This window comes from Chlorocebus sabaeus, chromosome 17 (assembly GCF_047675955.1).
Source record: "Chlorocebus sabaeus isolate Y175 chromosome 17, mChlSab1.0.hap1, whole genome shotgun sequence".
Classification (NCBI taxonomy): domain Eukaryota; kingdom Metazoa; phylum Chordata; class Mammalia; order Primates; family Cercopithecidae; genus Chlorocebus; species Chlorocebus sabaeus.
The window spans coordinates 27,187,383-27,215,226 of NC_132920.1; the positions used below are offsets into that span (position 1 = coordinate 27,187,383).

At 38.8% G+C, this 27,844-nt stretch overlaps 1 protein-coding gene across 3 annotated transcripts; it reads right to left on the bottom strand.

Moving 5' to 3' along the window:
* Positions 1-1,232: 1,232 nt before the first annotated feature.
* Positions 1,233-22,908, bottom strand: ZNF184 (zinc finger protein 184). 3 transcript variants are annotated; one of them, XM_007973412.3, is made up of 6 exons: positions 22,775-22,908; positions 22,089-22,234; positions 17,656-17,723; positions 7,751-7,877; positions 7,295-7,390; positions 1,233-3,678 (listed from the first exon to the last, which is right to left on the bottom strand). In XM_007973412.3, exons 2-6 carry the CDS (start codon positions 22,093-22,095, stop codon positions 1,721-1,723), a joined length of 2,256 nt encoding a protein of 751 aa, XP_007971603.1. In that variant the 5' UTR covers positions 22,096-22,234; positions 22,775-22,908; the 3' UTR covers positions 1,233-1,720. The 3 variants fall into 3 exon arrangements, with proteins under 3 accessions (XP_007971603.1, XP_007971604.1, XP_037861520.1); XM_007973413.3 differs by having other exon boundaries at positions 22,531-22,908; XM_038005592.2 differs by lacking the exons at positions 17,656-17,723; positions 22,089-22,234; positions 22,775-22,908 and having other exon boundaries at positions 7,295-7,419; positions 7,751-7,855.
* Between the last annotated feature and the right edge of the window lie 4,936 nt (positions 22,909-27,844).

Below are 27,844 nucleotides of genomic sequence, written 5' to 3' on the forward strand. Positions count from 1 at the left end.
CTCTACAGAAATTTTAAAGTATTAGGCATGGTGACATGCACCTACGGTTCCAGCTGCTTGGGAGGCTGAGGCAGGAGCATCCTTTAAGCCCAGTTTGAGGCTGCAGTAAGCTATAATTATGCTACTGCACTCCAGCCTGGGTGACAGAGAAAGACCCTGTCTCTTAAATTAAAAAAATAAAAATAAAAATTTAACTTTGCTCTACTCTCTCGGTATGGTAAATATTAAGAAACTAATGTTGGTATTATACTAGATGTTTATGGCATATATGATGTGTATATTACAATCAAGAAAAAAAGATTAAGAAATGGTTTAAAATAACTTCCTCCCTCTGCTCTTAAAATAGAGGTAAGGAGAAAAAAAATGGTAAATATGTGACTTAGTTCACCAAAGTGTAGTTAGATAGACATGTCTGAGCAAAAGGAGCAACTGTAAATCCATCTGCTTTAGGAAAACAGGAATGTGGTCTGGAATAGCTAGCAGAGATGTTTTTGAGAAACACAAAAAGGAGATACAAAAACCAGGATCATGTGAACTTCTGTAATCTCACTGACTGTCAATACAAATACAAGCCAATTTTTCTTTCCAGTATACACATTAGAAATTTAAGAAAAAATACTGATGCCTGGGTCCTATCTCCTAAGGCAATTAAATTAGTCTCTGGAGTTGTAGGGCATTGGCAAGATAATTTTGTAGAGTTCTCCAGGTGTTATGGACTTAATATGTTCTCTCCAAATTTCTATGTTGAAAGCCTAATTGGCAATGTGATGGTATTAGGAGGGGGGCCTTGGGAGGTGATTAGGTCATAAGGGTAGAGCCCTCACCAATGGGATTAGTAGTCTTATAAAGAGATATGAGAGGTTGCTCTGTCTCTGCTTAGCACCATGGAGGAACACAAGAAGAAGACAGGTGTTTGCAAATGGAAATGGGCCTTTGTCTGACACTGGATCTGCTAGGACCTTGATCTTGGACTTCCTAGCCTCTTCCAGCGTTAAACAAATTTCTAGTGTTTAAGATACCTAGTCTATTGTAATTTAACATAACAGCACAAATTAAGACACCAGGTGACTCCAATATGCAACCAGGGTAAAATAACACCAGTTTAAGTTGTAGAAGCGGACCTCTGTTGTTGTGGTGAACTCCTAAAATATTAAAAACAGACTAGAAGAAGAATAATAGTAAGTTTTAATATTCTTACTGAGTTAGGCTATTATATGCAACTGAATTGTTAATTTGAGGGTATTTTACCATTTTTTATTAGGAACCAGTTACCTAAACAATGTAAACGCATTAGAGCAGGAGCATACTGGATCCCCAATCTAGTTACTGAAGCACAAATTCTATTGGCAAAACATGCATAAACATACACATTCTAGATGCAACACAGCAAAATGCTGATGTATAGTAAACCCATTCAAGAAAATATTGCAAATATTCAAAACTGATTATAAAACTCCAAACTACTTTTGAAATAATCTACTCCAAATCCTTCATTCCATAAAGGAAACTAAAGCTTAAAACAGTAGAGTTTTCTAATGCCACAAAGTGGCTTAATAACAATTGGATTAGTTCAGCCCAATGTACTTTCCATTCCATAACATGATAGTGAAAATTTAAAAGATTTCAAGCAGTTTCTAAATCCACTCTGATTCTTCAGTACTTAACAAAAGGATAAACTAAAGTAAATATATCCCCTAAATTTATGATGTTCCTGGAATTGTCATATGCCAGGATGCAGTCTCTGATGTTTGTTGAGAGCAGAGCGATATCTGAAGGATTTTCCACAATCATTACATCCAAAAGGCTTCTCTCCTGAATGAATTCTCTGGTGCTGAATGAGATATGTGCTCTGGCTAAAAGTCTTTCTGCATTCATTACAGTTATAAGGTTTCTCTCCAGTATGAGTATTCTGATGTTCAGTCAGATGAGTACTCCGGCTAAAGGCTTTGTCACATTCATTGCACTTATAGGGCTTCTCCCCAGTGTGAATTCGTTGATGCTGAGTTAGATGGGAGCTCTGGCTAAAGGTCTTTTCACATTTATTACACTGGTAGGGTTTTTCTTCTGTGTGAGTTTTTTGATGTTGAGCAAGAGATGAACAATGTCGAAAGGCTTTACCACACTCAGCACACTCATAAGGCTTGGCTCCTGTATGAATTCTCTTATGTTGTGTAAGGTGTATGTTCTGGTTGAATGCTCTCCCACACTCATTACACTTGTAAGGTCGTTCTCCAGTATGGATTTTCCTATGCTGAATAAGGGATGAACCATAACTGAAGGTTTTCCCACATTCATGACATTGATAGGGTTTCTCTCCAGTATGAATTCTTTCATGCTTAGCAAGAGATGAACTCCGAATAAAAGCTTTCCCACATTCTTTACATTCATAAGCTTTCTCCTGAGTATGAGTTTTCTGATGCTGATTAAGGTTTGAGAGGTAACTGAAAGCCTTTCCACATTCATTGCATTCAAAGGGCTTTTCTCTCGTGTGAATTCTCCGATGTTGAGTAAGGGATGAGCAGTAACTGAAGGCCTTTCCACATTCATTGCATTTGTAAGGTTTTTCTCCAGTATGAATTTTCAGGTGTTGAGCAAGGGATGACCAGTAACTAAAAGATTTTCCACATTCTGCACAATCATAGGGTTTCTCCCCAGTGTGTGTTTTTTGATGCTGAGTGAGGTTTGAGTGCTGGCTGAAGGCTTTCCCACATTCATTGCATTCGTACGGTTTTTCACCAGTATGAATCATATGATGACGGATAAAAGTTGAGGGCCCATTGAAGGCCTTTCCACATTCATTACATTTATAGGTTTTTTCTCCGGTATGAATTTTTTGATGTTGAGTAAGGTGTGTGCTCCTGGTGAAGGTTTTATCACATTCATCACATTTAAAAGGTTTCTCTCCTGTATGAATTTTCTGATGTTCCATAAAATGGCCTCTCTGGCTAAAGGCTTTTCCACACTCATTACAAGTATATGGCTTCTCGCCAGTATGAATTCTCTGATGCTGAACAAGATGGGTCCTCTGACTAAAGGCTTTCCCACATTCATCACATTTATATGGTTTTTCTCCAGTATGAATTCTTTGATGTTGAGTAAGAGATGGACCCTCAATGAAGCCTTTTCCACACTGATCACATTTATATGGTTTATCTCCAGTATGAATTCTTTGATGGTTTATAAGGTTTTCACTCCGGCTGAAAGCTTTTTCACATTCATTACATTTGTAGGGTTTTTCTCCAGTGTGTGTTCTCTGATGGCGAATAAGAGCTGAACAGTAACTAAAAGCTTTCCCACATTCATTGCACTTACAAGATTTCTCTTTTTTAACTGGGTTTGAATTCTGTTTGATGCTTCTTTTCGTAGAGGTCTCTTCTGGAGATGGTTCTTGTGTTACAAGGTTTGAACTCACATTGACACTTTTCCCAAATTCATTATTTACAGGGCCTTTTTCCCAACTGGGTATTGTCTTTTCAGTTACCTTTATTTCCTTTGGCAGTGTCTGTTGGTTTGCTTGCTGCCTCTCTAAACTGCCTTCACATTCCCAACTTTCTAGCAAGTTGGAACTCCAAGAATCATCTCTTTTGTGTTTTTCCACTATTACCTCTGGTGATAGCTCTTCTTCAGAAATGTCAGGCTCTGGGGCTGACACACTATTTTCAAGTCTTGTCTCCCAGTCTAAAAGAAAAAGAAAATTCCAGTGTTCTCTGAATAGAGAAAAAATAAACTGCTATTGTGGGAATTAATATAATGATACTAAAAAATAAATCCCTTGGAAACTTCTAATGGTTTTCAAATATATAGCCATATTATTTGGGGAGAAAGTTGGAAAGAGCTAAGGAGAATTATAAATAAAATATGAAAGTGGCAAAAGAATGTCTAATTCAATTTCGTAGATAATCTCCAAGAACCAGTTAGGAAATACATTTAAGATAATAGTTGATTAAAAAGGTGACAACAGAGATGGCTAAGAGTAGACAGAGATGAACTGAATCTGAAGGGGGCAGTTTGAATTGGGATTCCTTGCTAATAAACAACAAAACAAAAAATCCAAGAACCATGATTTAAAGATAGAACAAACAGGAAAGATTTATTAGCTAAGACCCCATGTGTTTTAGCCTGGAACACTGAAGAAATAATCACATCATTGCTAGATATGGGAAGAATTGTAAATAGTAGAGGAAATACTTTAGCAGGGAGAAACTAACAAGTTCAAGTCTAGGCATTTTGAGAATTAAGAAAAGTAATGGAGAGCTGGACTACAGTAGTGTTTGTAGAAGTGAAAGATGCCAACATCAGAATAACAAGGATGTTCAAATGTAGGATGGAAAGTATCAGCTCAAAAAACGAAGGAAAACAATAGCTAAAGCCTTAGAAAAATATGTGACAAAGAGCAGAGGCAGAGGGAAGATCCTTGAGAATAGTCAGGGTAACAGAATTAATAAAAATACTAATGAAAGAAAGCAGTTTATCAGCAAACACACAAAACAACAGAAGAAACGCAACCAGGACAGTACATAATCAGGAAGTAAAATGTTGCCCAAAACAAGAGAGATGACAACTAAAAGCAGCAGGGTAGTCAATGCTGGCAATATCCTTAAAGAACAAAGGTTGCGTTTAACAGCATTTCTTCAGTTTCAATGGTATCAGAAGTTTACAGCAGACCCCAGAGGATCCTGAATCTTTCCCATATTGCAAGCCCAGTCACTATTACTACCACTACCACTATCACTGCAAGCATGAGCAGTGGGGCAGACCCCAGAGCTGCCTAGCATCCCCTCCACACCTGGCACTACGGGTAATAGCAAAGCATGTATTAGTGTAAGCAGCCTCACAGCAGTAGAATTTCTACAGGAGGGACAAGATCAAAACAATACAGGCTCTGGAAACAGCTGATTGTTCAAGAAATAAATATGTTTTCATCAACAGAAATGACAGCAAGGAAGGTATGTTTGCACAGCAGGTAGCCATAAAGAACATCTCTGGAAGTACTTCACAATGAAAGATATGGAGACCATGGAGTCTGATGCTGTTAAAGAACAGTGCATGGAAGTGGCAGATCTCCAACCCTGGTTGGAGTTCCACTCAAAGGCAACATGAAACAGACCATGGCCAATATTATCTATGTCATCATCTCCTCTACTGAATAACCAACAGAAGTACTAGAATATAAGGGGCAGGGCAAAAAATAAAGGGATGGAGAAAGTTCCCAAAGACCAGATTGAAAAATACCATCCCTATTGCAGAAAGCAATTCTCCCTTTACTACATGCAAAGTCTACAGACAATGACCACAGTATTCTGACATCCCATGTGTGGAGAAGTAATCGAGGGTGTTGACAATCAGGGGACAAGAAAACAAGGTAGACCAGTGAGACAGATACATATCAGGGTTATAGATCATGATTCTGAGGGTCAAGATCATCAAGACAGCTCCGAGAAGATGGCAATAAAGAGGATAAGGGAAATTATGTAGACTAGGCCCAGGGTTAGTGGCCACCTCAATAGGTACTGTCACAATATCACTACCTGTAGAGATGTCTACAAAAGTATACATCATTTTTATAAAGACAAAAGTAGCCAACTCACCAGCTAAGAATAAATCTATTCTAGATGCTGATAAAGATAGCATTGAGGGCTGATTTACCAAGACAATCATCATCAGGTCAAATTCCAGCAATAAAAAGTAACCAACAGAATGGAGCTAAGTATCTCAAGTGCTTGCTTTCTGTTCACTGACCAGGTAACTGGAACTATATAAATTAGCTATGCAACATGGGGTGTGGGGGTTATTATTTTTGCCTAAATAAATCTTTTTGGTAAAAAGTATTTTTGGAAAAGCATAAGTTTTTCAATACACATTTAAATGGTTTAAAACGGTTTTCTATCTGGTCAAGTAAAACTTCATTTTTAGTTTGTGATAAAACTTGACAACTTGCTTTTTCCAAAAGTTAACTAACCATAAGCCCCAGTTATTAAAGTTCTTCTTTTTTAAAAAATTAAGCTTTCTAAAGTATGTTCCATGAAACCATTCTAAGAGAAAGATTTTACAGATGTGCTATGAAAAAAAAGTATTCATGGTTGGAGGCAGGGTGGGGGTTGGGGAGATGTTACATTAAATGCAATCCTGTTGAACATTCATAACACCTAACTGCCTATTTAAAAAAAAAAAATCTCTGAGTGGTACTCCAGTTAGAAACTTGCTAAAGTTTGAACATGGCGCACAATTTTCCCCCATAAAGAAGAACCTCACCTACATCCCATTAACTCTAGAGACGTATCCCTTACCTAGAATGACTAGGTTTGTTTATTTTTCTATGGTCAGATCCTTAGGTTACTTCATGCAGTTTGAAAACTGATGATTTAGAAGAAAGTTATTCATAATTTCAAAAACTGTATGATAAAGTGATAAAATCAGAAGCTAGCTAGGTGCGGTGGCTCCCACCTGTAATTGCAGCACTTAGGGAGGCTGAGGGGAGTAGATCACTTGAGCCCAGGAGTTCAAGACCAGCCTGGGCAACAAGGTGAAACCCTGTCTCCACTAAAAATACAAAAATTAGCCAGGCATGGTGGCATGTACCTGTAGTTCCAGCTACTCGGGAAGCTGAGGTGGGAGGATTGCTTGAGCCTGGGAGGCAGAAGCTGCAGTGAGCCAAGATTACGCCATTGCACTACAACCTGGGCAACAGAGTGAGACTTTGTCTCAAAAAAAGAAAAAGAAAATCAGAAGCTATACATGTTACTAGGAAAGAATTAGGTGATAAAGAAATAAAGCCTGCAGGTATGCAATTCATTTTTGTTGAGTTTGGTTGGGAAAGAAAAGAGAAACTGAACGGTGGCCATAAAGATTCATATTGTGGAGTAAATCTATTTGGAAATACAGGTTAGGTATTTCTAGGTAAAAGTACTAGGAATGGAGCCTGTAGACCCCAAATAAAAAACTGTAAGGACTGAAAAGTATGGTGATAATTATGAGGTCATGGTCCTAAAGGAAGTAGAAAGAGATGTAATGCAGAGTCCAGTATGAGAGGTGGATTTCGTAAAACGGTAGGAAGGACATCTCAAAAAGGGACATTTATAACATAGAATCTATGTTCTATAACATAGAATATATATTGCAACAATTAGTGACATAACAAAGCATAAGAAAGTCCAGAAAACAGATGCTTTCCCATTTCTCCATAGGAAATACTTTAAAGGGAAGAAAGTACATCTACACTTCAGACATAAAATCTTCTCTTATCAGGCTGACAGTCGGAGTTAATGATATTCTTCTGCTGGCATCCATGACTTACCTGCACAGGTACCTACTGGAATGCTTGGCTCCATGATCCATGGCTCTGTCCCTTGCTCTAACTGGGAAATCACATCAGGTTTAGAAACTTGGAGTCCTGTTCATTAGGGAAAAAAAGAAAGAAACCTGCAGTAAGGGAAAAGTAACATATCAGAATTCAATCACCGCTTTGTCTTTAGAAGAAATGACATGTAGTAAAAACCTGATGGGAGTGGATAACATATCAACCTTCAGTGTTACCAGTTCCCAGACATGGTGGGAGTATAATTTGGGAACTGATCTGGGTTCAGGAAAATTATTATTTTGTCCTCTGCTTGCTAGGATGCTAGAAACCTTTTCAAAAACTTTAGAAATTTAGAAATTGTTGGTTACTAAACTTAAAGGCAAACTCCCCTGAGCACGAGAGAGCCCTCCTCCTGAACACCCCTTGATATTAACTCGGAGAAGTTATCCTTACCTATAGAGACCAGGTGTGTATAATTTTCCAATGTCACATCTCTGAACAAATCTCTCTGGCCAGGGTCCAGCTGTTTCCATTCTTCCTGGGTAAAGTCCACTATCACATCCTTAAAAGTCACTGATTCCTGAAATACCAAACATATTTCTGCTTAGCCATAAGCCCTTACTTAGGAAAGGGGTAAAGTTAGCAATACTGACAGAAGTAAGGCACTCTATAGGATGTCTGCAAAATAATCTTGACATTTTCTCCTTTATAAAATAAATGTAAAAACAGTGCCTCATCCATTGGGTTATTGTAAGAATTAAATAAAACATTCCAGGTGAAATGCTTAATTTAACGTCTGGCATATAATAAGTGCTCAGTCAATATGGCCATTGTTGTCCTTCATCATCATCATTACCATCATCATCCCTGTGTTCCAACATATGTTAAGTATTAATGGTTTAACTATTATCATCAATAATATTTTTTACTACCCACAATGTGCAAGAGCACCCAAAGGATTTTTGAAAAAGAGGTGGAAAGACTTGCCCTAATACATTTCAAAAGATAAAGTAATTAAAAAATGGCCTAGTTTGGAATAAAACAAAATGAAATAAAATAGAAAATCCAGAAATAGACTCATATTTATAAGAGTTGAAAGGCATTAAGCTGTTTTCAAATTGGTTAAAAGTTAATTATTTAATTTAAAAGTAAGTTAAAAGCTAAAAGTTAAATTAGTTAAGATGGATTAGTCACTAAATCATGCCATAACAAACAACTGTCTATGAAAAAAAAATTAAGGTGAGATCCTTACTTCACAACACACACAAAAATTCCTGCCAACCTAAAGATGAAATTTTAAAGAAAAAGTCAAAATAATATAGAATAAAAAACAGGAAAATATTTGTATAAGCTTGAAATCTGGAAAGCAAAATTTACATGATGGAGAGACAGACTGATAGAAACAACCACATAACAATGTAAAACATCTATAAGACATCATAAACAAAAGGCAATTTAACTAAAAAAAACTTCTGCACAATAAAAAAAAACCTACAGAGTTCAAGACAACCTGTAGAAGGGGCAAAAATATTTGCAAACTATTCATCCCACAAGGGACTAATATCCAGAATATACTCAAATCAACAGCAAATAAATAAATAATACCATTAAAAAGTGGATGAAGTATCTGAATAAGCATTTCTCAAAAGAAGACATATAAACACACAAATATATGAAAAAATGCTCAACATCACTAAAGGCAAATCAAAATCATAATGAGATATCTTACCCCAGTTAGTCAAAAAGACAAAAAAAAAAAAAAAAAAAAAAAAAAAAAATGCTGGCAAGGATACACCACTGGTAGGAAAGTAAATTAGTACAACCATTATGGAAAACAGTTTGGCACTGTCTCAAAAAAACTAAATATGGAACTACCATATGACCCAGCAATCCTACTAATGGGTATTTATCCGAAGTAAAGGAAATCAGTATACCAAAGAGACACATGCATCCCCATGTTTGCTACGGCTTTATTGACAACAGCTAAGATATAGAATCAACCTAAATGTCCATCAACAGATGAATGGATAAAGAAAATGTGGTGTATATACACAATGGAATACCATTCAGCCATTAAAAAAAAGAATAAAATCTTGTCATTAGTGGTAACATGGATGAACCTGCAGGACATTATGTTAAGTGAAATACGCCAGACATAGAAAGATAAATATCGCATGTTATCATTCACATGTAGGAACAAACAAAAACAAAATGAGTTCATAGAGAGTAGAACTGTGCTTACTAGAGGCTGGGAAGGGTAGTGAGGAGGGAAGGTTAGGGAAAGACTGACTGACAGTTACAAAGTTACAGGTAGATGGAAGGAATAAGTTCCAGTGTCTATAGCACTATAGGGTGAATATGGTTAACAATAATTTTGTGTATAATTACAAGAAAATAGAAGTGAGGATTTGGAATATTCACAACACAAAGAAATGATAAATGTTCAAGGTGATGGATATGCTAATTATCCTGATTTTATCATTACACATTGTATTCACATACCAAAATACCACTCTGTATCCCATGGATATGTACAATTATTACATGTCAACTAAAAATTAAAGGGGAAAAGGGGAAAAGGGGAAAAGAAGGGATCAACACCCACAAAAATAGCAACAATAAAGGCCAACAACCCAAATAAGCAAATCACCGTGGAAAATGTGAAACCATGAAAAGATGCTCCCCTCCCCTAAAAATATAGTTAAACAGTAAAATATCAGACTGGGTGACACTGCTGAAGTGCTCATGTATACTATGGTGGAAAGAGAACCCAAATGCAATCTATCTAGGGGGCAATCTGACAAGATCTATCAAAACTTTAATGGATATACCATTCGATCCAGTCATCCTACTTCTAGGAATTTATTCTTCAGAAACTCTTCTAGGTACAAAGACATATGTACAATTGCCATTTCAACATCATTTGTGTGGAAGGAAAAAAAAATCAAACTTACATGTCCATTAATAGGATAGTGGTTAAAAAATATATGGTACACCCGTACTAAGACACTTTATATAGATAGTTATCAAATGAGGTATATCTATATGTACTCATTAGAAAATATGTACACAGGAGGACAGGCATTGTGGCTCACACCTGCAATCTCCACACTTTGGGAGGCCGAGCTGGGAGGACTGCTCGAGCCCAAGAGTTCAAGACCAGCCTGCGCAACATAGTGAGACCTCGTCGGCACTAAAGATAAAAATAGAAATAAGCTGGGTGTGGTGGCACGCACCTGTAGTCCCGGCTTCTCAGGAAGCTGAGGTGGGAGGATTGCTTCTGCCCAGAAGTTCGAGGTTGCAGTGACCTATGATCATACCACTGCACTCTAGGGTATGATCCTACTTTTCTTTTCATGAATAGGAAGAAAGTTTATATGTAAATGAACAGAAAAAAATCTGAAAGAATACTCAACCAAATACTATTGGTGGGACTGGGTAGTGGGACCTACAGGCAATTCAGGGAACTTCCTGCTTTTTTTTTATTGCTATGTATTTAAAACTAAGTGAGAGAGCATTAACTTTGTTTAAAACATATAAATATATTAAATCATTAGGACTTTTCCCTCTAACCATGACAAAGCAACTGGACTAGTTCTTCCAATATAAATAAAACGGAACAATATATCTGAAACAAGTGTTTTCATATTTTGAACAGCAGGCAGGACAGAAGTGATACAGAGAGAAGGGAAACACTAACATGAGCCCCAGAATCCCCTTAACTTTCTGCCTGAGGAACTCTCCAGACTGCAGAGCAGAGAGGCAGAGCTCTACCAAAGCAGTGGTCTTACTGAGCTGAGGAGACCAAGTTGAAAGTTCAGAACTACTGAAGCAGGGAATCTGCAGGATAGATACTGGAGAGGAGGGAGCTGCAGAGAAAAGGAATACCACAAATCTGGTGTAAATACAATCTCCATGGGCAATGCAAAGTTACCAACATGACATAACTGAGAAGTTATGTGCACAGCTGGCTCCCACAAACAGTTCCAGGACACTTTAGGAGCAGGACAAGTCCAGACTGTGAGGAAAGAGCATAAGCAGCAGGTCTGGTTGGCTCATTCCTTGCTAAATTCCAGGGACACCTAGATCCTTGGTTCTGACCCTTGAATAAGCTCTGAAAACTAAACCTTTGAACACTTCCATGGTCACTAATTACTGACATAATTCTGTGTGCCTAGTCACTGATTAATGATGTTATTCTGTGTGCCCAGTGCACTGGGACAAGTTGTACCAAACTGTCAACATCGTTTAAAGAAACATGGAAATTTATGACGTGTACCAGGTGCCGAGTGTGGGGTCTATACTATAGCTGGTCATATGGCAGGTAAAGGCCAACGTGATCAGCAACCTTTATGAATTTGGACTCCAAGACTCAAGCAGGATTCTCTGGGTAGACATTTCTCATGTTTCTGTGGCTCACAATAACAGAGAAAGTGCATCTGTATGATCATCACAGAGGGAGGGCTCGAAAGCCTGTACCTGATTTCTCTGGACTCTGCTTATGAATACCCTTTTCCTTCTGATCCTCTTTTGTATGCTTTGCTGTAATATTCTTTAGCCATGATTTATGCTACTGAGTCATATGAATCATTCCAACAAATCACTGAACTAAAGCATGGTCATGGGTCCCTGAAACACAGCCCTAGAGTAAGGCTACACTAGATCAGCCCTAACATTGCTTACAGTTCAAAATACAGATGTCAATAGGATCAAGCTGTGGCCAAGATGGAATTAACAATAATTGGATTTACTCTCCTACATGAAATAATACATTTCAGACAAAATGAAACAAAAGTTTCCAACACACTGAACCTCAGGTAACAAAGAAAAGTGATCCCTGAGAATCAGGAAACAAATGATGTGAGCCCTATAACAGCTCTAGTTTACTGCCTTGAGAGTTTCCAAACACTGGTGTAGGGAGGTGGAACCCAGGAGTAGCCCAGCAGATTTCTGGAACTGAAGAGATAAAGCTGAGAGTTTGGAAAATCAAGATGACTAGAGTTCACAGGACACAGTACTGGAGAGGGGAGAGCTACACAAAGAGAGAAGCAAGGAAAACTGCAGAGGTTCCCTCTTGAGTATTCAGAAAAGTACCAACCTGTGCATGGGTGTGATGAAACTATCTGAGGCCAGTGAAAGAATCATCTAAAAGAAGTCAAGGGACCAGTACCAGTGCTCAAAAAGGACTGGAAATACATCAGCCAAAATGGAAAACTTCATAATTCATGAGGCATTGGGTAGAATACTCAGAATGGTCCTGCCTCTATAGTCGGGAATAAATAGCCTGAGACTAAATGCTGTTCTGAGCCCACCTAACAAATCTTAAAAGGTTCGAAAGGAACACACAGTTTCCAGTAACTTAACTGCATCCCAGATTAAGGTTCAATAAATTTTTTTTTTTTTTTTTGAGACGGAGTTTCCCTCTGTTGCCCAGGCTAGAGTGCAGTGGCACGATCTCGGCTCACTGCAAGCTCCGCCTGCTGGGTTCACACCATTTTCCTGTCTCAGCCTCCCGAGTAGCTGGGACCACAGGCACCCACCACCACACCCGGCTAATTTTTTTGCATTTTTAGTAGAGACGGGGTTTCACTGTGTTAGCCAGGATGGTCTCGATCTCCTGACCTCGTGATCCGCCCACCTCGGCCTCCCAAAGTGCTGGGATTACAGGCGTGAGCCACCGTGCCCGGCCAAGAATATTTTATATGAATGTAAAAAATTCAGAACCCAGTAAGGTAAAATTCAGTGTGTGGCATCCAATCAAAGATTATCAGGCGGCTGGGCACGGTGGCTCACACCTGTAATCCCAGCACTTTGGGAGGCCGAGGTGGGTGGATCACAAGGTCAGGAGTTTGAGGCCAGCCTGACCAACATGGCAAAACGCCATCTCTACTAAAAATACAGAAAAATTAGCCAGGCGTGGTGGTATGCACCTGTAATCCCAGCTACTCAGGAGGCTGAGGCAGGAGAATTGCTCAAACCTAGGAGGCAAAGGTTGCAGTGAGCTGAGATTGTGCCACTGCACTCCAGCCTGGGTGATAGAGTGAGACTCTGTCTCAAAAACAAACAAACAAACAAAAAATTATCAGGCAATGCAGAGAAGCAGGAAAATACAACGCATAATAAGGAGAAAAGTCAATCAATTGAAACCAACCCAGAAGAGATGTTAAGAGTTAACAGATAAGAACATCAAAAGTTTTTATGACTGTATTCCATATGTTCAAAACATCAAGAAGAGATATGAAAGACATTAAAAAAAAAAAAAAAAAAACTAAATGGAACTTCTAGAGCTGAAAATGAGAATGTTTTGAGATTTAAAAAAATTCACCAGGTAGTATTAACAGAAGAGTAAGCTTTGAAGAGAGAGATTAGTAACTTCAAAGACACAGAAATCAAAGCTATTCAAAATAAAATTTAAAAAAATTTTTAAAAAGAAGAGCCTTGGGGAGCTCTAGGAGAACTTTAAGTGGCCTGCTTTATGTGTAATTGGAGTACCAGGTTGGGGGCAGGGGAAAGATGAAAGGGGACCAAAAAACATTTTTGAGGAAATATTAACTGATTATTTTCCAAACTTGATGATAACACACAAAAAAATTGCACCAAAATACGTCATAATCAAATAGCTCAAACTCAGTGATAGAAAAAAATCTTACAAGTAATCTGAGGAAAAAAGATACACAAATATAAAAAACAAAGATAAAAACAACAGTAACTTTTTTGTTAGAAATAATAAGACACTGGAGCAACATCAAATACTGAAAAGAAGAAATCTGTCACACTAGAATTAATAGACAAAGGCAAAATAAAGACTTCTTTAGACATAGAAACCTGAAAATATTATTCATGTAGACCTACACTATAAGAAATGTTAAAGGAAGTCCTTCAACCAGGAAAAAAAAAAAGATACCAGATGAAAATATGGTTCGACACCAAGGTTTTTCAACCTTGGCGCTATTGATTTTGGACCAGATGATTCTCTTAGATAAGTGTAGGGGCCTGTCCTGTGTATGGAGACATCACTGCCCTTAACCCACTGGATGCTAATAGCACTCCCTACCAAGTCTTGACAATCAAAAAAGTCCCCTAACACTCCCAAATGTTGCTCCTTGGGGAGCAAAATCACTCACAATTGTGAACCACTGATTTATAAAAACGAAAAAAGAATACCAAAAATGGTCATTACACAATGAGCATTGTAATAATTATACACAATTATTTTCTTATTATTTAAATATCTTTCAAAGATAATTGGCTGCTTAAAGGAAATAACAAAGTATTATGGGATTTATAATATATGTAACAAGTAAAATATATGGCAACAATAGCATTAAAATTGCGGTGGGGGGGTAATGGAAATACACTATTCTAAGTAAAATGGACTATCACTTGAAAGTAAATGATGATTAAAACAAATATGAATCACTAAAGCAACAAGTAAAATAGCAAAGAGTTATGGCTAATAAGCTAATGAAGGAGATAAAATAGAATCATAAGCATATTCAATCCAAAAGAAGGTAAGAATAGAAGGAAAAAAAGAAAAAAGACAATACAAATAGAAAACAAACAGCAAGGTGAAAGACTTATCCATATCAAAAGTCACATTATATTTAAATGTAACACATTACATGTAAGATAATATTGAATACAAATGGTCTAAACACCCCAAGAAGCAGAGATTTCCAGATTTGATTAAAAAAAAAAAAAAGCACAACCCGGGTGGGGTGGCTCACGCCTGTAATCCCAGCCCTTTGGGAGGCCAAGGCAGGTGGATCATGAGGTCAGGAGATCAAAACCATCCTGGCTAACATGGTGAAACCCCATCTCTACTAAAAATACAAAAAACCAGCCAGGCATGGTGGTGGGCGCCTGTAGTCCCAGATACTGGGTAGGCTGAGACAGGAGAATGGCGTGAATCAGGGAGGTGGAGTTTGCAGTAAGCCGAGGTCGCACCACTGCACTCCAGGCTAGGCAACAGAGCGAGACTCCATCTCAAAGAAAAAAAAAAAAGGCAAAACCCAACTACATGTTGCTTGTTAAGTAACTCACTTTAAATATAAAGATACGAATAAGTTAAAAGCAAAAATATATAAAAATATATACCATATGTCAAAGTAAATTTCAAGGCAAAAGATATTACCAGGCATTAAAAACACCATTTCTCAACAATAAAGGAGTCAACTGATTAAGAGAACATAACAATCCTAAATGTTTATGCACCTAATAACAGAGCTTCAAAATATATGGTGCGAAAATTGGTACAACAGCAAGGAGAAACAGACCAACCTACAACAGTCTGAGATTTCAATACCCCTTTCACAATAACTGATAAAACAAGCAGACAGGAAATCAGTGAGGATATAAAAGACTTGAACAACACTATCAACCAAGTTGACCAAACTGATATCTGTGGTATACAGAACAAGGCCCTCCCAAAAATGTCCATGTCCTAACCCCTGAAACCTGTGAATTTGTTACCTAACATGGCAAAAGAGACTTTACAAATGTGATCAGGTTAAGGACCTTGAGTGGGGAAATTATTCTGTATTACATGGGTGAGCTTAGGGTAATCACAAGGGTCTTTATAAGAGGGAGGTAAGCGGATCAGAGTAGGAGATACAAAGATAGAAGACAAGTCAGAGTCAGAGAGAGAGAGAGAGACGGAGAGAGAGATTTGAAGATGCCACAGTGCTAGTTTTGAAGATACAATAAGTAGACACAATCCAAAGAACACAGCGGCCTCTAGAAGCTGGAAAAGGCAAGGAATAGATTCTTCCCCTAGAACCTTCAGAAGAATGCTGTCCTGACAACCTATTTTGGACTTTTGACTTCTAAAACTGTGAGTAAATGGTGTTATTTTAATGCCATCTAAGCTTATGGCAATTAATTATAGCAGCAATAGAAAATAAATACATCTATAGAACATTCTATAAAACAATAGCACAATATACATTCTTCTCAAGCGCTCACTGATAGTTTACCAAGATGTACCACACTCTGGACAAAAAACCAAGTCTCCATAAATTTGAAAGGATTCAAGTCATACAAGGTATGTCCTCTGATTACGGATATTTTCACTGTCTTGATTGTGGTAATGGTTTCATGAATGTATATATGTCAAAACTTATCAAATTATACATTTTTAAATATGTGCACTTTACTGTCACAATATACCCCCCAATTAAATAGAAAATACCAAAAGTACTTGGGCTGAAAGTGGGAAGAACTGGTACCATTTCTTTGTTAAGAAAATTCAGTTATGGGACAGGAATTAAGCAGGGGGAAAATTTTAAGAAGGAGGAAGGCTTGAGGTTGATTATGGCTGGTGAGCAATTGTTACCTTTTCTGTCTAAGTTCTCCATCAGTCCAGGTCACTTTTCTTCCATTAAAAATCATTAATGGTTCATAAATGGCTTACACGATAAAGCCTTCAACTTCTCATCCAGGTATTCAAGGCTTTCATATTCTGACTTCATTCAATCATTTGTGTACCACTTGCCATAAACCATCTCTTCCAAATTTTTCTGAATCCTGTGTAACATCTGTTAATTCTTACTTACGAACTTGTGCTTATAATCTTCTCTATACCTAGAATCCATTCCTCCATCCCCACCACCTTACTTGTTCAAATATCCAAATGTCACCTATTGTTTTAGAGGCATCACCAATCAGCCATTCTCCATGAAACTCTCCTAATCCTCCCAGAGCACATACATTTTTCCATTCTCTAATATCCACATTACTCATTTCACCTTTCTTATATTTACCTGTTTTATTTTCTAGTAGTCATTTTGGCCTATTAAAGGAACAAGTTTTGGGGCTGGGCATGGTGGCTCACACCTGCAATCCCAGCACTTTGGGAGGCCAAAGTGGGTGGATCATGAGGTCAGGAGTTCGAGACCAGCATGGCCAGCATGATGAAACCCTGTCTATACTAAAAATACAAAAAATTAGCTAGGTGTGGTGGTGCAGGCCTGTAATCCCAGCTACTCGGGAGGCTGAGGCAGGAGAATTGCTTGAACCCGGCAGGTGGAAGTTGCAGTGAGTGGAGATCGCCACCATTGCACTCCAGCCTGGGTGACAGAGGGAGACTCCATCTCAAAAAATAAAAAATAAAAAAGGATCAAGTTTTGTACTTATTTTGCTCTCCCATCCCTGGAGCATAGCAAGATACTAAGCAAGAGGTAAGTGGTGAATGTATTAGTTAAAGCTGGAGAGGCAGAGTTAGGAATGCGGTTACTAGACAGATAAGAGCCCAGAATGAACTGCCAACATTGATTTTTGGATAAACAGAAAAAACAAAACAAAAAAACCACAATCACCCTCTAAAGAATAAAATGGCATTTCAAGAAACCACATCTTACCTGAAAACTGGCTGATGAGAGTAGATTATGTCCCCCTTGGAGAAGGGTGGAGTCTGGAGAGGACAGATCTAGGGGAAGAAGCAGGAGCCATATGACTTCTGTTCAATTTAGCTATCCCCAGCAATCCATAAATTCCGTTTATTCTTCTATTTGAAAATAACAGAAACTATGCCATTTCCTTTACATTTTAGAATGCAAAAAAAAGTTACAAGGTAACTGGGGCCCTGGTACCCTCCTCAGTAGGCTCAGGAGGTAAAGCATTGCTTTATGATTCAGTTTTGTACCTAGACACTTAGAAGTCGTATGTATTATATGACTCAATCTATGTTCCTTATTAAGTGAGGCAAACTATTTCTGCTGCCTTTTCTCTGCTACATATAAAATATGAAGAAATAATCCGATTACTTTCCAAAAGTCTTTATAGGCCCTTTGAAAACTTTGCTATTAAGGCAAATTAAATATCACAATGACATATGCTACTTACTCTACCCACCCAACAGAATGTCTTAAATTAAATAGACATGGTCAATACTAATTGCTGGCAAGAATATAAAGCAATTAGAACTTTTTAGATTGGTATATGGAATAAATGTATCAACCACTTATGAAAACTGGTAGTTTATACTAAGCTAAACATATGACTATCCTATGACTCAGCAATTCCACTCCTGTCCTTACATCCATAAAAATGCTTATGTCCATCAAAGACTTGTACAAGGATCTTCACTGCAGATTTATTCATAATATCTCAGAACTGGAAACAACCCAAATGCCTTTCAACAGAACACAGCATGAACCACCATGGTATTTTCATACAATGGATTACTCCAAAATATAAGAAAGAGCTACTAACATAATTAACAACATGGATGCATCTCATAAACATAATGTTGAGCAAAATAAGCCAGACAGAAAATAATGCATACTGTATGACTATATTTATATTAAGTTTAAAAACCAACCAAACTGATCTATAGTAATGAAAGTTAGAATAGTACTTCTGGAGGGATAACTGACTGGGCAGAGGCACAAGATACTTCTGGGGCATTAGAAACATTCCATATCTTGGTTATACTAGTTTATACATACATAAAAATTTGAAAAGCTATATACTGTACAGTATTTGTGTGCTTTACTGTATATAACTTATACCTTAATAAACAAAACAAAACAAAAAAAAACTTTGCTCTTGGGGGAATCCATTCAGAGTACTGGTTGACAGGAAAGCCTGATTCTCAAAATGACTCGTCTGGTAATTAATTATGTAAAATTATGCAAGTCCCTCGTCTTCTTTAGGCTTCAATTTTCTCATCTTTAAAAGACTAGAGGCAAATGTCTGACAAACATACCTTTCAAAATCCTCTTGAAGAGGAGATAGTGGTGAGGAAAACCAAACTAGGTACACCTGTTTCCACAAAGAAGTAAAACAAGAAAAATTTTCTCCTCTTAGAAATTTAATGTATGCAGAAATACTAGCGAGGGAAGATGTCTCTGGATATAAAAATTTGAATGAGATTGGCTGGGCACAGCGGCTACGCCTGTAATCCCAGCACTTTGGGAGGCCGAAGTGGCGGATCACCTGAGGTCAGGAGTTTGAGACCAGCCTGACCAACATGGTGAAACCCCGTCTCTATTAAAAATACAAAAATTAACTGGGCATGGTGGCACGCACCTGTAATCCCAGCTACTCAGGAGGCTGAAGCAGGAGAACTGCTTGAACCCGGGAGGCGGAGGTTGCAGTGAGCTGAAATTACGCCACTACACTCCAGCCTGGGCGATAGAGTGAGACTCAGTCTCAAAAAAAAAAACAAACTTTGAATGAGACATGAGGTATGAAGTAGAAAGACTAGCAATGCTGTAAGAGATGCTTGGTAAAAACTAAGAAAAAACAATCAAAACAGGTAAGGGTCAAGATGGATATTTATGACCACACACAGATGCATGAGATAGTGTCAATAAGCCAAGTGAATTTGCACCTGAAAAAAAAGAAGGGAAACCCAATATTTTAGGCATTAACCAAGGCTTGCTGGGCTGGAAGACATAAGACCTTAAAACTATATAACTTAAAAAAAAAAAAAAAATCAACTAAGGGACTAAATATAAAGGCAGTGGGGAACATGAAGAATAAAAAGAAAAGCTAAACAATCAAATGGAGAGAACCCAAGTAATTTCAGGGAATCTAAATTGTACTACTAAGGTGCAAGGACAATCTCTTTGGGATACAACCATTAGGATAGGTCAGTGTCATCTGATTTTAGTTCCAAGATTCCAATTCCAGAGAGAGCCAACTGGCCTAGTGTGGGTTTTATGACCAATCCTTGTTTAAAAGAGAGTTGGGTAAAATTTACGCAAAATGATCTGATATAAAGAGACAGACTAAGAGATGGATTATTGTATGTGATGCAATAATCGTGAGTCTGAAACCTGATGGAAACTGTAGATAAACCAAAAGAAAGAAAAAAAAACAAAAGCAGCACCATGCTGGCAATAGTATGACATAGACAGCTTAGGCAAGTGGGGGTGATGAATAATATGGAGAAAAGCAGTTTCAACTGTTTGGCTATGTAAGTTTCATTTTGTAAAAAATGTATTAATCAAGAAATTCTTAATGCTGTCATGCCTCAGAAAGCAAAGGAAGCAATAAAGGGAACTATTATGCTCAACTTGATTTTGACCAGTAAAGAAAAACTGTTTTGTAACAGAAGTCTTAAGAAAAAAAATAAAGATGTTATCTTGGAAGTTCTTAACAGTGAAAGAAAATGTTCTACATGCACAGACAGGTACCTAAGACTTTAGGAAAACAGAATCAAGAGAAATGTCTCAGGTAAGATGCTTTTTATTCCAAGTAACAGCAACCAGCAGAACCAAAAACAGCAACAGTTACAGAAACCAACTGTGTGCCTGGCGCATAGTAAATGCTCGGTATGTGCTGCAAAAATTATTACAAGGAACAGAGGCTCAGTAAAGTTAATTCTAATGATAAAATTGTGAGAAATCCCCAAAATAAAGAAAAAACAAAGGCTTTTAATGAAACTACTTTGACTGATTTAATTCTGATAAACTTAGAATATATATTTTAAAAATCTACTGTAAAAAAGACTTGAAGGACAAAAAATTGAAGAGTAGTATGGACCAAACCTACATTATTGACATGAATAAGATGAATAATGTTAATATTTCTAATGATATTATTTTTAACAAATGCAAAAAAAGGACTGCATGATAATAGTTAGGTTAAACCAAACTTGATTGCACAGCCATACCTAAAGAATGTAAAGACAACACCAATGCAGAGGGAAGTCTATAGGGACACGTCATAAGACTCTGTCCTTACCCTGACCTGTTCAATGACATGTAGGAAGAAATAGAAGGAATATTCATCAAATCTGCTAGTGGCATTAAGTTGGAAAGGACAGTTAAGACACTGAATAACTAAATTAGGATTCATAATCATTCTGAAAGCCTAAAACATGTGACCAAAAAATTGAACAATCATAACTGTAAGTCCTGACATTAAGGATAATAATAATTCCATTACACAAAAATGGTATAAATCTAGATCACTGCAGTTTATGCAAAAAAAATCTAAAGTTTACAGTACATCACTGATAGTTTTTAAAGCAAATGTGATCTGACGCCAAACAGCAGAAGTATAATCCCAGTCAAACGAAGTAGTACATTATTCTTTCAGGTACTTTTCGAAGCACATCCAAAGAACTATGTTTACCGTTAGGCACTGCATTTTACGAAAAATGCTGACAAGCAGGAGAGTTTTCAGAGAAGAGGTCTAGATATATCACACAGATCAATCAAAAGAATGAGGCTATATTGCTTAGAATTTATGAGGAGGAGTTGTAACAGCTAAATTCACGTATCTTAAGGGCAGCAGTGTGAAATAAAGAACAGTTTCCTTTTCTCTGGAGGACTCAGAAATAAGATCAACACAAAAGTTACAGGAACAAGTACATCTGTTTAATATAACAAACTAAAAAAGAAAGCCAACAAGGGAATAGTCTGCACCCAAAATGGCGAGTTTAATGCCACACTAGTTCTGGCCTAGGGTTGACAGACTGCCATCTGCCAAGGAGATTTCAAAACTAACTCTTTCATTGAAGGGATAATTACCAAGATGTCTTCTGACTTCAACATCATAATTTTAATATTTAATATTCAGAAGTCATGTGGGGATCACATATACTCTGAATGATTATGTCTTTTCATTCCCCAATGGAAGAAAAAATAAACTCCTCCCCCAACTATCTCTCTATAAAAAAGAATCTCTCCCTACGATGTAATTCGGTTTCTTTGCTAATCCCTAAGCATACCGTTCCTTCCTTCCAGCTCTCCTGCTCTGATCTCAAGTATTTGATCCTCCAGTCATGACTGTTCTCAAGCCTCCATCAACCCACTCTCCCCCAAGTCGACCCCACTACCTTCCATCTCAGAAGCTCATCCCGTTCCTCTGGAACTTGAATACCAGGGTTCGCCAGGCAGCGTTCCTTCAGCTGATACCTCAGTCTGGGACTCAGATGTCTAGCTCCCCTTGCAGGGAGTCTGCAACACGCTGAGGTTGTCTATCCTAAAAAACACAGGATGGCGTCAGCAGCATACGTCACACAATCACACATCAGAGTCTTGCAAAGTGACCAAGAGGTCTTACACAAGAGAAGTGCCCTAAGAGAGCACTAGAGAGGCGTGTAGCACTCCGATGAACAAAAACAGAGTGGAGATCGGGTAAGCGGGTTCTGCCTCAGATCCAAAAAACCCTTGGTGCCCACCCTAGAATCTGGCCGGGGCATCCACAGACCTGGTCTGTTCCCTCTGTGCACATTTGTGACTCACACCCCTGCGAGGTCGGATAACACGAAGACACACCTGTTGCAGAGCGTTAAAGCTGGAGGGTGGATAAGCACGGCGGGGCCCGGCACCCGACTTCCCCTTAGGCCAGAACAAAAGAACAAAGCCCTCCAAGGGATCAGGGCGGGACCGCCCCGCACAGACGGAGGCGAGGTGCGCCCCCTTCGAGGACTCCCCAGCTTTCACCCGCAGAGGCCTCTAAGCGCGAAACCAGAAGGGTGACGTCACGGGTCCGGAGGGCTGGCTGTTGCCATGGTGATACCTGAGCTCCCCTCCCTTTATAGCGATCCACACACTCTGATCCCGGGTCCGGAAGCGCACTGACCGCCACCAGACCTAACGCAGGGAGCCGAAGCAGCTGGACTTCCAGAGCGCCAACCTCTTTCCACGCCTACAACCGGCTTCAACGGTCACTTCCGGTCGTTACGAGAGAGCCCCGCTCCGCCCCGCACGCCGGCGCCGGGCGGGCACACTGGACCAGCGTTCCCAGAACACTCCGCGACGAGGTTGCTGAACTTCATTTCCCAGAGGCTTTAGTTAACGTTTCGCGTTCGCCCTGCGCAGGGCCGCACATTTTCGCCGCCAGTCATTTGTTCCTGTTTCAGGTATGCGTGTGCATTGTAAACTTGTCTGACTGAACTGATTTTAAGAAATACACGTCTACTGACCGGGCGCAGTGGCTCACGTCTGTTATCTCAGCACTTTGGGAGGCGGAGCTGGGTGGATCACTAGGTCAGGAGTTCGAGACTCAGCCTGGCCAATATGGTGACACCCCGTCTCTACTAAAAATACGAAAATTATGGTGGTGGCAGGTGGTGGCGCGCGTCTGTAGTCCCAGCTACTCGGGAGGCTGAGGCAGGAGAACGGCGTGAATCCGGGAGGCAGAGGTTGCAGTCAGTCGAGATCGCGCCACTGCACTCCAGCCTGGGCGGCACAGCGAGACTCTGTCTCAAAGAAACAAAAAAGAAAAGAAAAAAAAAAAAAGAAATACACGTCTACACACAGTTTTAAAACGCAAACAATCGTTACCTTTATTACATGTTCTACCTTATATTTTCTGTTCTACTCCTTTGTCGTTTTGAAAATACTGGTAGTTACCCATTAAAATTGTTTTCACGACTCTCAATTGAGTGGCGACCAACTTTATTTGTTTTGAGACGGAGTCTACCTCTGTTGCTCAGGCTGGAGTGCAATGGCACGATCTCGGCTCAGTGCAACCTCCACCTCTTGGGTTCAAGCGATTCTCCTGCCTGAGCCTCCCGAGTAGCTGGGATTACAGGCATGCACCACCATCCCCGGCTAATTTTTGTATTTTCAGTAGAGACGGGGTTTCACCATATTGGCCAGGCTGGTCTCAAACTTATGACTTCAAATGATCCGCCCGCCTCGGCCTCCCAAAGTGCTGGGATTGCGGGCGTGAGCCACTGCGCCCGGCCCCAACATGTTTTTTTAATGCTTAAGGAAACCCGGAGATGATATTAGCATGTTTTGCCCCTTAGTAAAGCATCTTATATGCCTGTGTCAGCCAGCACATAGCTGCATATAGCCCAAGGCCAGTTTGTCTGTCACTGTGTCCTTGGCAGAAAAAAAGAATCCAACAAATCGGTAGGTTTTTATATTTAAGACGTGGCACTTGCATTTTACTGTGCTTGTGTGCATTCCCAGCATTTGGATAAGGGGCCAAGGTCAAGTCTCTCAGACTGTTGACTGACAAACATTAAACCTGGAAATCCTAACACTGAGTATATGAAAAACAATTACAGTCAAGGGAACATGATAGAGAAAACTTCGATCATCTTAGAGAATGCATATATTGTCATGAAGAGAACATTGGTTTAAAAAAATAAAACAAATGTTTAAGAGAATGAAAAGACAAGGCACAGACTGGGAGAAAATATTTGCAAAATACATATCTGATAAAGGACTGATATCCAAAATATATAAGAACGCTTAAAACTCAACAATAAGGAAACAAACCGATTAAAAAAACAGGCCAAAGACCCTAACAGATGTCACCAAAGAAGATATACAGATGGCAAATAAGCATATGAAAAGATGCTGCACGTCATATGTCCTCAGGGAAATGCAAATTAAAACAATGGGGTGCCACTATACACCTATCAAAATGGCCAAAATCCAGGACCCTGACAATACCAAATGCTGACAAGGATGTGGAGCAACGGGAACTTTCCTTCATTGCTGGTGGGAATGCAAAACGTTAGGGCCACGCTGGAGGACAGTTTGACAATTTCTTACAAAACTAAACATGCTCTTACCATACGATCTAGTAATTGTGTTCCTTGGTATTTATGCAAAGGAGTTGAAAATGTATGTCCACACAAAACGTGCCCAAGAATGTTTATAGCAGCGTTGTTCATGATAGGCAAAACTTGGAAGCAGCCAAGGTGTCCTTCAGTACATGAATGAATACATAAACTATGGTACATTCGGACAATGAAATATTCAGTAAGGAAAATAAATGAGCTATCAAGCTACCAAAAAGGAAGAAGAACAGAAGACCATTAAGTGCATATTGGTGAGTGAAAGAAGTCAATCTGGAAAAGGCTACATACTGTATAATTCCATCTATATAACATCCCTGAAAATGCTAATCTATGGAAACAGCAAAGATTAGTGGTTGCCAGGGGCTTAGGGGGAGGGAAAAAGGGAAGAATAAGTGATGTTCAGTGGATTTTAAGAGGGAAGAATAAGTGACGTTCAGTGGATTTTTAAGGCAGTGAAACTATTCTGTATGATATAGTAATGGTGGATACATGTTGTTATACATTTGTTAAAACCCATAGACTATACAGCACAAAAAGTGACCCGTAATATAAACTATGGTCTTTAGTTAATAATAATTTATCAACATTGGCTCATCAATTGTAATAAATATACCACACTAATGCAAGATGTTAATAATAGAGAGACTGGGAGAGAAAGGGGAAAGGAAGGAGTATACTGAAACTCTACTTTCCACCCAATTTTTCTATAAACCTAAAACTGTTCCAAAAGTTTTCTATTAAATTTAAAATATAAGAATGTTAAATATGCTTATGGTAAGGTCTTAGAAGGAAATTAATGACATGCAGTTAGAATCTGAAGGAATGGTGATCTTGTTATAAAGAGGGAGAGACTTGGCTGAATTGTATTCTACAGTTGGGTGGAAAACAGAATTTGTACATGATGAACTTGAATATTTAGCTGAGAATACTTCCAAGTAAAATGTGGAATGTGCAACATGGTTAGTTATTGCTGCTTATGGTGAAATGCATGAGGAAAGAAATAAACTGAGGAAGGAACTATTCAGCAAAAGGAACCAGCACTCATGATTTGGGAAACTTTTAGCCATACCTTATACAAATGAGACTTTCAATACATATTGAGGACACAGAAAGATATAATTTCTGTCTTCAGCAACTTCTCTATCTCTATGTTGCCCAAAGTGGCCTCCAACTCCTGACCTCAAGCAATCCTCCCACCTTGGCCTCCCTAAATGATGGGGTTACAATCCATAAGCCACTGAACCCAGCCCTCAGAAACCTTTTGTGCTTAAAAAATCACCTCAGCAAAATACAAAGCAACTAGTGATATATTTGAACTAAAATTACTAATCAACTGTTGGCTTGTTTGTTTTACTGTAACAATGACTAGGGACTGGCCACAGCTGCAATCTTATTTGTTTTACTGGGCTGAAAACAAAAACGTGGTAGAATGGATCTCAGTAAAGGTAGAGAGTCAGGACTTAGTTGCAGGAAACAAAAACTAGTCCAGTTTCTACTTTAGCCCTAAATTGGAAACAAATCAAATGTCCTTCTATACTTAAAAAGGCAAATTGTCAATTTTTCTTCAAATACAAGAAATACCAAAGAACATAAATTATTTTCTACAAAGAAAAAAAAATTAGCTAGGCATGGTGGTGCATGCTTCTATTCCTAGCTACTCTGGAGGCTGAGGCAGAAGGATGGCTTGTGCCCAAGAGTTCAGGTTACAGTAAGCTATGATGGTGCCACTGCACTCCAGTCTGTGTGACAGAGTAAGACCCTGATTCTAATATTTTTTTATTTTTTAAAACAGATTTTTGATATTTCTGTGGTATCTAACTGTATTCAAAGCTGGAGTTGCAAATGATTTCAGCAAAAAAATATATATAAAGAAATGCTTGACAAAAATATGTCTACCAAATAAAAAGGATGTGATATGCATGAACTATGAACAACAATCTATAACACAACTTATATCTGTATGGACACCTCGCTACCCCATCAAACTGCTTCATGTCTATCCCCTCAAATTATGGTCTTCCATAAATCTAGTGAATTTCTTTTAGTCTTCTTTTGACCCTGTAGGGATGAGAGAATCTTTTTTCTCCGCTCTGGAGTTTGGTTATCTGAGTCTGAGAAATAAAGTTGCCAGTAGACAGATTAACAGAAGCAAAGGCATACACATTTATTATGCACATATGCACAGGGGTCCCAGAAAGTGTAAGTGAGACTCAAAGAAGGGGCAGATGGTTGAAGCTTAAATAGGTCTTGGAGCTACATAAAGAAATAGGGGCTTGAAGGCTCCTGGAAGGTGGTGGTGAGAAGTAATGTGAGGGTTAGGGCAGGAACTACTGTAGTAAAAAAGCTTGTCTTATTACACAGATAAAGTCTCTCAAGTAGCAGCCCTCAGAATAGGTGGTGAAGAAAAGAATTGAAGTCTGGCTGGGTGAGATGTCCCAGGCATGGAGACCTTTAGTTTTCTCTCCTGGGATCTGAGTTAATCTTCTCTGGTTTAGTACAGATTCCAGGAGAGGGTTCATGACAATCTCTTTCCTTCTGGAGGAACTTCCCTGAGTCAAATAAGGGAAACTTCAGTGAAAGCCCCTCCCTGCCATTCCGGAATGAAAGAGGATCAGGAGGCAGTGGGGCTGCGGAAGGTCAGAGAGACTTTGGTTCTGAGGTTCTTAGGTTGTTCAAAGTACTCAGCACTTCCAAGAGCCATACTTTGGGGTATCGTTTTCTGAGCGCTAACAAGGCTCCTGAGAAAATCTGTCTGTTCCATCCCGCTCTTCCTTCCTTTCTTCTCTTCCTCTTTCTCCTTCATCCTCTTATTTCTACCTCCTGTCACTCCTTCCTTTCTTCTCCCTTCTGGTCACTTTCTTCTCTCCCTCTTCCTCCTTGTCCCTCTTCCTCATTTATCTACTTAGTCGACATGGTTTCTTAGCTTGCGATTGTTTCCCTCTTTTCTTAGATTAGTATATGGTTCCAAGAAGTAGACGAAAGCCAGTTACAGTAATCTGTGCACCCGAAGGGCTCAGGAAAACTCCAGGACCGGCAGCTTTAGACTT

Bases quoted from the DNA above. Each gene is read 5' to 3' on its own strand.
- ZNF184 (XM_007973412.3), bottom strand. The intron at 7,878-17,655 runs GTAAGATGTGGT...TTGGTATTTCAG, and splicing joins TCTCATCAGCCAGTTTTCAG to GAATCAGTGACTTTTAAGGA. The intron at 7,391-7,750 runs GTAAGGATAACT...CCTAATGAACAG, and splicing joins TACACACCTGGTCTCTATAG to GACTCCAAGTTTCTAAACCT.